Below are 11,817 nucleotides of genomic sequence, written 5' to 3'. Positions count from 1 at the left end.
TTGCAGCTTGGAAATACCATCCTCTAAAGGGCTGAACTGGTTTCACTGTGCCTTTCCTCCTTTTCCAAATAAAAATCATGGGGGATCCTGATGATGGCTCTGTCTCTAGGGACTGAGCAGCATCATTTTCTCCTCTCTCTTTCACAGCATCCTGAGAACCAGGGTGCGTGGCAGTTCTGAAGAAACCAGTTAAATGGGTTGAAGCCTTCTTTGAGGAGAGAGCTCACCTCGCCTTCAGGTGCAGAAAATCAAAGGAGAACTTCATCTGAAGTGACAGGGTGGAGCCATGCCACAAACAGTAAAAGGAGCAAAAGAAGAAAATCAACTTACAGAATACTCGGGAGAGAGGCTGTCCCGGTGGAGAACTATTTCCATAAAGTGAACAGGCACGGAATAAGTGTGTCTACAGAGGCCAGCAGGGGCATGGGCACAGGGAAGGTTGTTCCCAGAGGAGAGCTGCTGAGGCTTTGGAGGAGGGGCTTTCTTGAAAGAAGCCCAGGAATGTGAATTGGAAACCCTGCAGGGTCAGATCTCTCTGGTGGTAAGAAGGTCCTGCAAGAGCAGGTCAGGAAAAGGTGAGGGTGCCTTCCTCTCAGGGACCAGAGAGAGGGAGCAGGGGATGGCTCTGTGGACCCAGGGGTGAAGGTCGAAGGATGAAATCCCCAGATGCTCCAGTGGTCCCACCATTCCCCAGCCCTGCCTCCAGCCTGCCTCTTTAACACTCGTTGGGTGACTTCATCTGCATCAGGACTGCGTGGCTCCTCTTCTTACAGCAGCAACAGCAGATGCAGGCAGCGATGGAGGAGGCCAGGGCGATGATGCCAATGACAATGGCAGCAATGGCCAGCCCGCTCTGGGCCCGGGTCATGCCCCACGTGCTGCGGTCATCAGTGACCTGGATGGTGGTCAGATCGGTGTAATCCTGCACGGAGGTGGTGGACTCAGTGGCGGAGGAGATGGAAGTGGTTTCAGGATAGCTGGAAGTTTCTGGGTACTTTGACGTTTCTGGGTAGCTGGTCACCGCAGGGGTCACTGGGGCTTGGACACTGGGAACAGCAATGTTGACGTTGATGATGATGAGGGACTGGCCCCGGACACTGGCTGGGCTGAAACACACCGGCAGGGTGTCTGTCCCCAACCTGGGCTTGTTGAGCAGGAGCCAATTGTGGAGTGGAAGGATGCCTGAGTCACACCTCCAGGGGTTGTCATAGAGTCGAAGTTCACATAGGTTCCCCAGGTGATCGAAGATACCCACTGGCAGGTTCTCTAGCTGGTTGTTTTGCAGCTGGATGTTCATAAGGCCGTTGACATTGGCGAAGATATTCCCTGGGAGCTGTCTGAGGCGGTTATTCTGCAGGGAAATGTTCTGCAGGTTGGTCAACATGCGGAAGACGTTCCCGTCCAGCTCCTGCAGCGCATTGGTGTGGAGGGACAGCTCCCGCAGCTCTCCCAGCCCATTGAAGGCACCGGGAGAGATGAAGCCGATCTGGTTGCGGCTGAGGACCAGGACCTGCAACTGGCGGAGGTTGCTGAAGATGTTGTCAGGTAGAGAAGTGAGGTGGTTGTCGTAGAGCCAAAGCTCTCGAAGGTTGTGCATGGGCCCAAAGATCCCTGGAGAGAGCTCCTTCAGGGAATTCCCAAAGAGCGTGAGACGGTTGAGCTGGGGCAGCTGCATGAAGATGCCGGGGGGCAGCTGGGAGATGTGGTTGTTGGACAGATAGATCTTCTGGAGGTTACGATTGTTGTTGAAGAGGCCAGGGGAGAGCACTCCGATCTGGTTTTGCTGCAGGGATAGCTCTTGGAGGTTGCTCAGCCCATCAAAAGTGCCCATGGGGATGTCTGAGAGCCTGTTCTCACACAGCCGGAGGACTTGGAGGTTGCCCAGGCGCTGGAAGATCCTGGGCGAGAGGTAGGTGAGGCTGTTCTTGCACAGATTGAGCTTGTTGAGGGCCACCAAGTGGTCAAAAACGCCATCAGGGATGTATTCCAAGTAGTTGCCATGCAACTGCAGCTCCTTGAGGTTGCTGAACTGGGAGAAGTGTGCTGGCTGGATCTGCACCAGCTGGTTGCTGGACAGAAGGAGCGATTCAAGGTTGTCCAGGCCCTGGAAGAGGTCGATAGGCAGAACCTGAAGCTTGTTGTTGGCGAGGCTGAGGTAACGCAGCGAGCCCAGGTTGCGGAAGGCACCAGGCATGATTTGGGATAGCTCATTCTTCTCAATCCTCAGGGCGATGAGGGCTGAGATATTGAGGAATGGGGACTCGTTAAGTTCAGTGATGTGTGTGTTGAGGATCTGCAGGCTCATGGCATTCCAGGGCAGAGGGGTGGGCACTGCCACAATGCGCGCCCCGGTGCACTCCACCTGGGAGGCCCTGGAGCAGGTACACTCACTAGGGCAGCCATAGAAGGCTAACCCAGCACCCCAGACTTGGCAGCCCACCAACAAAAGGAGATAGTGTTTCAGTGGCATGGCCTGTGCAAGGGGAGAGAACACACGAGTCAGGATCATCTCGCCAACACTCCCACTGTTTTTAAGCCAAGGCCAATCTTTGGTACCAAAAACTAGCTTGCCTTTGAACCCTGTCACCATATACTCAACGTATGCCCTATGGCCTGGTCAGCAAACCTCTTTGCCTTCCCCCATGCCTTCCTACTTCCATGGCTTTGCCCAAGCAATTCCCCCCACCAAGAGTGCTCTGCATCCTCATCCAAGTATTTACCATACTTCCAAGTCTGGCTCAATAGCAGTCACCTCTAGGAAGCTTTCCCACATTCCATGAGTCAGCATTAGCTACTCTCCCATGCAGGTGGTCTTCCTGACCTCCATTATGGCCCACACCACAGCCAGCTCTACATGACATTTGTCCCTTTCTGCCTCCTTCACCAGTCAATAAGCGTTTCATGTTTCATCTGTATGGGTCCCTTAAAGCAGGAACAGTATTTTACACATCTTTGCATCCCTCACAGTACATGAACTTACTATTTGAACATAGCTTGAAGTCCAGTGCAAAGAAATGGGACCCAATTAAGCTATGGAACGTCTATAAAGATGAACTTCCATAGTCAAATGTCAGGTCCAGACTTGAGAACAGAAATAAACAACCTAAACAGGGGGCAGGGAAAAAGTGACTCAACACTTTTAATAAGAACAAATAAATAGGGCCTGAACCCGGGAAAGATGTTAAGGCCACAAACATGGTGGCCTGCGGGGAGGAGCCATAGCAGCCAGCAGAGGCAGGACCGTGCTGTTGATCTGGTGGAAAAGACCATCGGAAGCTTGTTTTTTCCTCTGCCTGGGCCTCACTCCAGCCCCTGCCCACCCCACCCATCACCACTACCAACAGCCTGTCTCTTTGTTAATCTTTGTTAACATGTCTCACAGGTGCTTTCTCTAGGTTTATTTCAATCAGCTTCCCAATAAAGGAAACTATCTGCACTACTTCCTGTCTCGCTGGAAGAGGCTGCTGCCACTCAGCTGATGCCTGGGCTCTCCCTTCTGGGGGCTAGTCCACAAAGAAACACTGAGAAGCCTAGAGTAAGTCCCAGAAAACTTAGGGTCCACTTTGAGCTAAAAGGTGGTAGGTCCAGATGCTCCCATGGGCATGGTGTGATCTTGGAATGGAGCTAAATTCACAAAGGTTTGGTGTTTGAGGTCAAGGGTGATGATAATTTTATATATATACATTATGTATAGAACATGGAAACAGGGGACATGAAGACTGGCCCTGGCCTTGAATATCTATGTATCACTAGCCAGCTGTTGGACATTGAATGAAGTGTGAGGCCTCCTAGCTCAGCTTTGTCATCTGTTAAATGGTGATGGTAATCTCTGCCCCCTCTTAAGGCTGTTGTGAGGAACAAATGGGAGAATGGATGTGAGGGTGTCCTGTGCAAATGTGTGTGGTTGTTCCAAGCTCATCCACAGATGAACTTTATAGACAGGAAGGCCTCCAAGTGCTTCTAACCTTGGCATTCTTAGTCAAGGGACTAAGGATTTCTGTGAGCATCTGTACCTTCTATCTGTACCTTCTATCTGAGGTCCAAAGGGATCTCTAACTCGCAAAGGGTTAAGGACTGCTGATCATACATTCTCATTATTTTGTGGGGAATGTAGGAAGCAGGGAAACTGAGGCCCAGAGCTAAAAGCCCAGAGCTCCAGACTCCTGGGTGAGTACTTTGAGTGTTAAGGCAGTGCCTCTCCTTTTAATGAGCAAAAACCCTGAGTCAGAGGAAGGAATTTCAGATGAAAGTATATAAGGCATAAACTGGCTGGGTGGAGAAAGCATTTCTATCGTCTGTGTTCCGCTGAACTCATGGAGTCTTGAGTCTGGCCCATTACTCAGAATAATCCAGGCTTCCCAATCTTGCCTCACCTCAATGTACCCCTCCTCTGCCCGCAACAAGCTTACTCTGAGGACAAAACCCAAGTTCATCTCTCACCCACCCAAACCTTGATTTTTCATTTATTCACAGCCCATCCAAGCCCTGGCCTGCTGTACTGTTGCATTAAGGGCTTGACCAAGTATGTAGACTAGTGAAGAAAAGAAAGAATGATAATTTGGCCAATGAATTCCAGTGCAAAGAAATGGGGCCAGATTAAGCTATGGATACATCTATAAAAATGAACTTCCATAGTTAAATGTCAGATGCAGACTTGAAAACAGAAAATAAACAGCCTAAACAGGGGGCAGGGAAAAAGTGACTTGACACCCACCCCAGGAGAAAGACTTATTGATGGTAACAAAGAATGAAGACTGCCCACAAAAGATAACATCACTGCATTAATAGAAGTATTAAGTGTAGAAAAAAGGAGGTTATGGTCTTACTCTACACTTCCCTGGTCAGGCCACATCTGTAGTGCTGTGCTCAGTTCCACCCTGAAGTTTAAGACGGGCAAAGTGACTTGACACCCACCCCAGGAGAAAGACTTATTGATGGTAACAAAGAATGAAGACTGCCCACAAAAGATAACATCATTGTATTAATAGAAGTATTAAGTGTAGAAAAAAGGAGGTTATGGTCTTACTCTACACTTCCCTGGTCAGGCCACATCTGTAGTGCTGTGCTCAGTTCCACCCTGAAGTTTAAGGTGGGCAATGACAAACTAGTCTCTTGAAGGCCTTCGATGGTAAAGGGACACGAAAACCAAACATCCTCTTGGAGTGACTTACACAAGGTGAAGCTCTAATGGCTGCTGGTGACATGCTAGGCAGCACTTATTCATACGGTGTACTCCTATACCCTATGTGCTTCAAAATGGTGTCACAGCTCAAGTGTCAGAGGCTTGGGCACTAAATTAAATGCCCACAATTTGGCAAGCCCAGGACAGTCTGTGGAGTTTCCCATCTGTCAATGAGGGTGTGGGTGAGACACCTCTGAGGACCCATCTGAGTCTGCATTGCCCATCTGGGGGGCGGGGGCGGGGGGGGGAGGCATCAGCCAGCCCCAGGAAGGGCCAGGGCCAAGGCAGGGTGCCTCCTGGCTTGGGAGAAGGAGGGAAAGATAACTCCTTTGTGGGAACAGAGCCACTGTTGTTGGAAATGGACCACACTCAGCTTGACAAATATTACAAGAATTTGCACATTTTCCTTTTTATAAATCCTCATGTATGCAGAGCCCACCCCGGCACCACATGCAGCGGTTTCCTGTTTTCCATCACTTTTCCTGCCACAGCTGGAACTGACTGTTCCAAAGGACCTCCGAAGAGCCCACCTCAGACCCAGCTGCAGAGCCCTTGGGGGAGGGAGAGGCTTCAGACACGGGGCTGGAGAGCCAGCTGGGCCCTGGGATTTTCAGCAAGAGTTGCAGGCAGCCAGAGGCTTCTGGGAGCCCAGCACACAGCAGCCTAATAGCCCACGCTGCCTGGTGCCGCTTGGCAGCTGTGACAAATGCCAGTTAAAGACCCACAAAGCTCCCTAATTACACCCTCCTCTCCCAGGAGGCAGGCTGCATCCACAGTCACGGCAGCCACTCGGCCCAGGCCCTGTTCTGGGAGGGGGCACAGCCTGGCGTCTGGCACTGGTGCAGGAATTCCATGAGCTGAGCAGACAGCTCACCTGGACACTGAGACGCGGTCCCTGCCCAGGAGGAGACGCGCTTGGAGCAGGCGCACTGCCTGTGGGTCTCTTCAGCAAGAACAGCCTGTGATTCATGAACAAACACATAATTAGCCTCCAAGCCCTGGGCTTGGTTGGCTGGTGGGTTGGGACTTTGGGGGTTTAATACCATCATTCACATTCTCTAAACACGAGGTTCCCTGGGAGGAATGGCTTCTTCTATCCATGCCACGAAGCAAAGCTTTCGGAAAGAACCTGGGAGACAAATGTGCCATTCGGGTCTTGAGACTGAGCTTGAGTGGGAGTTTAAGCAAATTCTCCAAGCCTCAGTTTCCTCTCCTGTAAAGACTTCCAAGGGCCCTGGCAGCTCTGATATCTTCTGACTGGAGACAGAAGAGACATTTGACCCAAAGCCCCACCATTCTCTTCATCCTCTCTTCCTCAGAGGTCACACCGAACTGCCAGCAGCGCCACCTACCCAGCCCCATCTCCATGCCGAGGCTTTCAGAACTTGGACCCATCTTCCAGGCCCACTTATGTCAGGTGGGGTGATCCCACTTGTTAATCGGTGCATCTTCACACAGCCAATAGCCATTTCATGGCATCTGGGAGCTAAGAGAGCCTTAGGGAGCCTCTGGTCCTGCCCTCTCCCAATGCACCTGAGGGAACTGAGGCCCAGAGAGGAGATCTCCCTTCCTGGCCTGTGCCCTCTCCCCAGCAAGGTCTCCCCGCATGGCCTCTTCGGCTGTGAGAGGTGGCCCCATCCAGCACACTGAGAAGACAGCTTGGAATTGCTGGGGGTGTCTCCTCTCCTCACCCCGCCAGCTAGTGTCGGCCTCGATCAAGCTGCTCATAGGTGCTCTGTCCTAGGGTAGAAGGCACTATCTGACTGGGAGGCTCAGTACATCCAGACCTCCCCACCTCACTAAACAGGAGTAATGGCCCCCCCGCCCCCAGGTCAGCACATAAACATCACCTGGAAGAGCCTGGGGAGCCTGCTTACAGAACTGACCTCACAGTGCTGTAGCTGTGAGGACAAAGTGGGTTAACACCTGTAAAGTCCTGAGATTTGTTCTTGGCACAAAGTGAGTACCCAATAAATGTTGCTTACAATTATTGTTCATTCTGCTGTGGCGTAAAATGCAGGTCTCTGGAGGCTCCACCCACAGAGATCCTGATCCCTAGGTCTGAAGGGCTCAAGCCCTTGCACATTTAACAAATTCCCCAAGTGACTGTAGTGCAGGTGTCCACAGTCCACACTCGGAAGCACCACTCAAGGCCTAGACCAGCTGGGACCCCATGCCCATGATCTGCATCATTTGCAGCCAAGAACAGAGAGATTGACCCGGGACGGGAAAGGCTGACGGCCAAGCCATGGGCCTGGTCAGCTCCCTGTATCATTCCTTCCTCCAGTGGCCCTTTCTGCATCCCCATCAGAAATCCGGGGTTTGTGCTAAGTTAAACCCAGCAGTAGAAGCTGCTTCCAGAAGCAGAGCTTAGAGCTCAGGCATTAGAGGTATACGGGCCTTTTCGAGACCATCTGGTCAAATCATATGGTCATTTGGTGCATGGGAAACTAAGGGACCAGAGGGAGGAGGGGACTTGCCCAAGGTCACACAGTCACTTGAAGATTCCTGACACCCAGGTCAGGGCTCTACCCAACCACAGAGATTGAAGAACCTCTGGACCTTGTCATGAGCCTTTAGGACCTTGTCAAACATGTGTCTGGCAGTGCTTGGAAGGGACAAGAGGTGGCCTTGCTCCCTCCATCCTAAAATGACCTCAGGCTTATATTCCCTCTAGCTGCCCTGCATTATGAACAGAGGTCAAGTTGCTCTCCCAACTCCCAGGCTATATGGTTTAAGGATGTTCTTCCTTAGAGCTGCTCTGATGCCTGTGTTTGCTCAATTTCACCTGAGTGGCCTGGGACTGGAGGGAAGGAACAGAGGGGTCACCAGAAGAGTTGATAGCAACACAGAGCCCCATTGGAGTGGTACCCAAGATAGGCATGCTCTACCCAAACACATAGCACCCCAGAACCCAAGGGAAGACTGGCCACACCCTCATCCTCCACCTGGACCACTTGCTGACCCCCACCTCTCACAACCCTTCAAAATCAAAATAGTGTTCACTGCCCTAACCGGTTTGGCTCAGTGGACAGAGCGTCGGTCTGCGGACTGAGAAGTCCCAGGTTCGATTCCGGTCAAGGGCATGTACCTTGGTTGTGGGCACATCCCCAGTAGGAGGTGTGCAGGAGGCAGCTGATGGATGTTTCTCCTCATTGATGTTTCTAACTTTCTATCCTTCTCCCTTCCTCTCTGTAAAAAAAAATCAATAAAATATACAAAATAGTGTTCATTTGTTTAAAAAAGAAAATGAGTAAGAAAAAGCAAGTCCTTTCCAGCCCCAAGGTTAGAGGCGTAGGGCTTCCTGCAGAGGCCCGAGTAGGGCTGTAATTAGCTTGGCAAAAGCAGCTGGAGATACTGGCAAACTCGCCAGCGGAGCAGGGAGAAGCTCCCACTCCGGGCTTTTATTAAAGAAGTCATAGGTTGCAGCCCCGTCTCGGGGTAACAGCTGGGGGCTCAAGTTAGAGAGAAATGGACCAGGCCCTCATCAGAGCATCTTGGAAACGATCTCTAAATCCTGTGTCCCAGAAGCCAAGGGCGGCGATGAAACCTGAAGCTGCAGCCCATCCTTCGTGGCCAGGGTTTAGCGAAGCAAATTGCCATGTGTAATCACAGCCTCGGAGTGCTGGCTGGCAGGATCGCGTTGGGACAACTTCTCTCCCACCCCTTCTCATTTCTCGACATCTGGATCTACTCCCACCCGCTCCCCACTCCCACTCCCACCCCCTCCATTTACTGAGCAAGCCCAGGGAGTATCCCCCGGACCTGGGGAGAACCTTCCATGGGTGCCCTGACTTTCTGCAAAGTCTGCTCAGAACCCTTCCCCCTGGCCAGACCTCGCTCACATGCTAATCTCATCAGTGCGGAGCCCGCCCAGCTGACTCAGGACCACAGGCAAATGGGACTGTCTGGCCCTGAATGCATCCCAGATGTTCAGTTGATGCAGAGCAACAGAAATGACAGCCGTTGGAGAATTCTAAATTAGGAGCCAGTGGCACCGAGGCATCATCTGAAAGCCGCCTGAAACAGGCTGCTATATCCAGAAATCCGAAAGGAGAAGCCGCAGTGTGACAGACAGGGTCTGGGTACTGTGTCATCCCAGAGAGAGGCACAGCCTGCCCTTCGCTGACATACCTGCCCCTGGAGGTAGACTGGCTCTCTCACACTTTACCACAGGTGGGCTCTGGAAAGTTCTGGTTTTCACCTGTTGGTTCCTTGGCCCCACCCCTGCCTCTGGAGTTGAGCAGAGATGCTGGTAGAGGTACAGCGTGTCTACCACCCTCATCCCAAATCCCTCCCCAGCCCTGACTCTCCCTGTTCAAAGACAGCCTCTGCCAGCGGCTCACTGGCTGGCAAGAGGGGAGAGCTGCCGGGACGGGGCAAATCCCTCCCCAGCCCTGACTCTCCCTGTTCAAAGCCAGCAGCCTCTGCCAGGGGCTCACTGGCTGGCAAGAGGGGAGAGCTGCCAGGACGGGGTCGCCTAAGCCGCACACAGACTTAGACCCCCGAATGATTCCGAGCCCACAGCTGAAGGTCAAACTGGAAAACCTGCACCAGCACATCTGCTGAAGTCGCTTTTGTAGCAGCTGAGAGTATGAGGAGAGGAGGACTGATCCCGGCCGGGAACCCCCTGAAGCAGGGTCTCCCCTACAGACCCAAATGCGGGGCAGGCCACTGGGGACCTCCCGGTAAGTGAGGACCTGGGTTCAATAACCTGAGTCTTAAGAAGAGAAACCCGCCCTAGCTGGTTTGGCTCAGTGGATAGAGCGTCAGCCTGCGGACTCAAGGGTCCTGGATTTGATTCCAGCCAAGGGCACATGCCCGGGGTGCAGGCTCGATCCCCAGTAGGGGGCGTGCAGGAGGCAGCTGATGATTCTCTCTCATCATTGATGTTTCTATCTCTCTCTCTCCCTCTCCCTTCCTCTCTGAAATTAATAAAAAATATATTATAAAAAAGAAGAAGAAGAAGAGAAACCCTTCGCCAGTGGAGCTAGTATCCAAAGGAGGTAACTCTTTGGGTAACTGGTGTGATCATTTGGTCAACTTTCAATGTGTCTACAGCCCTGAAACGTCTTCTCAGCACCCCGGGGTTGACATGAAGAAGAAGAGAAACCCTTCGCCAGTGGAGCTAGTATGCAAAGGAGGTAAATCTTTGGGTAACTGGTGTGATCATTCGGTCAACTTTCAATGTGTCTACCACCCTGAAACGTCTTCTCACACCCCGGGTTGACACCATGGGACAGCAAGGGCCAGGGAAGGCTGGTGGCGGATCCGCAGAGGGGGCTGGGGGCCCCACGCGCGCTGGACAAGGGACGAACAGGCTCCCTCCGGCGCAGGCTCCATTGGGCGGCCTCCTGAGAGCATCCCAGGCGCCACGCCAGCCCGGCCCCTTCTGGAGCCTTTCCCCAGGGGAGCGGGGTCCGCAGGAAAAGGGAGGGGGTATGATCCCGCCTACTTACCAGCAGCTTGGCGCCCGCCCGCCCGCCTTCGACCAGAGCGAGCCCGAGAGGAGGACGTGGGAGGCTCAAGGCTGCAGCATGAGTGAGGCTCGCCGGGCGCTCCCGGTATTTAAACGGTCCCGGTCCCGGCGTGAGTCACCGCAGGGGGCAGTGTCTGCGCGGTGGCGGGAGGGGCGGCCGACGTGCAGGGACAGCAGCATCCCCGAGGGAGCCACAGCCTGCGTGCTCAAGGGGAAGGGGTTTCCGCCTTTTTTTTTTTTTTTTTCTCTTTTAGCAACACAGTTTTGTCCTTTCTCTTTTCCTCCACTGTTTCTTTTGGACTCGCTCGCTGCATTGGCATTGTGGTTCCAGAAAAGGCATTCATTCTTTCCTTTTCCTTTTCAACCACACAGAGTAATTTCAAACGTACAGCAAACGTGCAAGAACAATACAAGGAACACTCTTATTCACTTAACCCAATTCATCTATGTCAACATTTTTAAAAAATCATTTAATCCCAAAGAAAAGGTCAGACCTGTGGTGTCCCTCCTCAAAACAGTGTTTCAATCCCTTCTGTCACCATCCAACGTCCCCTCACTGTCCCCTCCTACACACAGCAGTCAGGGCATATTGGAGATGAGGGGCTCCCTCTGCCCTCACCTCCGTGTGGGAGCCCACGCCCAGCCACCCCTGTAAGGGACAAGAAACCATGTCTACTGTGGTATCACCAAGAGGGTGGGGGGGAGGAGGAGGAGGCCACAGTTGGAGGCGCAGGAGGCTGCCATACCCTGGCTTCTACTCCAAGGAGGAGCCTCCAGTGGGTCTGAGCTGCATTTGGCGAAGCCACCTGCCCTCCGGTGGCTCAGTTGACCCTCTCCGCCAAGGGGGGAGAGTGATATTTACACACACTGCCCCATGGAATGCCAAGAGCCTTAATTAATGTTTGCACCGGACGTTGAGACCTTTGATGAAAGGAAAACATAAAAGTGCATAGTGTTATTACTGAAATAGTCATTTGGGTGGCTTGCCATGGTCAAGCCCTACCGCCTAAATCATGACACATGCCTCCTCTCTGTGGCACCGTGATTCAGAGCCAGAAGCAAAAAGTGCCCTGTCCGTGAGCCCAAGTGGCACGTGCCCAAGGGGGGCAAGCACTGCTGAGAGGAGGTTTCCACTCAGCTCCCAGCCCACGCGCTG

At 52.7% G+C, this 11,817-nt stretch overlaps 1 protein-coding gene across 1 annotated transcript; it reads right to left on the bottom strand.

Annotated features, from left to right (window-relative positions):
• Positions 1–426: 426 nt before the first annotated feature.
• Positions 427–10,707, bottom strand: LRRC15 (leucine rich repeat containing 15). The gene is made up of 2 exons (XM_005873198.2): positions 10,642–10,707; positions 427–2,473 (listed from the first exon to the last, which is right to left on the bottom strand). The coding sequence occupies exon 2, from the start codon at positions 2,468–2,470 to the stop codon at positions 716–718; it is 1,755 nt and encodes a 584-aa protein (XP_005873260.1). The 5' UTR covers positions 2,471–2,473; positions 10,642–10,707; the 3' UTR covers positions 427–715.
• Between the last annotated feature and the right edge of the window lie 1,110 nt (positions 10,708–11,817).

Source organism: Myotis brandtii, unplaced genomic scaffold (genome assembly GCF_000412655.1).
Source record: "Myotis brandtii unplaced genomic scaffold, ASM41265v1 scaffold4, whole genome shotgun sequence".
In the NCBI taxonomy this organism is placed as follows: Eukaryota; Metazoa; Chordata; class Mammalia; order Chiroptera; family Vespertilionidae; genus Myotis; species Myotis brandtii.
This window is presented reverse-complemented; position numbering and strand designations above follow the sequence as displayed.

Excerpts from the sequence above, each read along its gene's own strand:
- LRRC15 (XM_005873198.2), bottom strand. The coding sequence starts at position 2,470 with ATGCCACTGAAACACTATCTCCTTTTGTTGGTGGGCTGCCAAGTCTGG.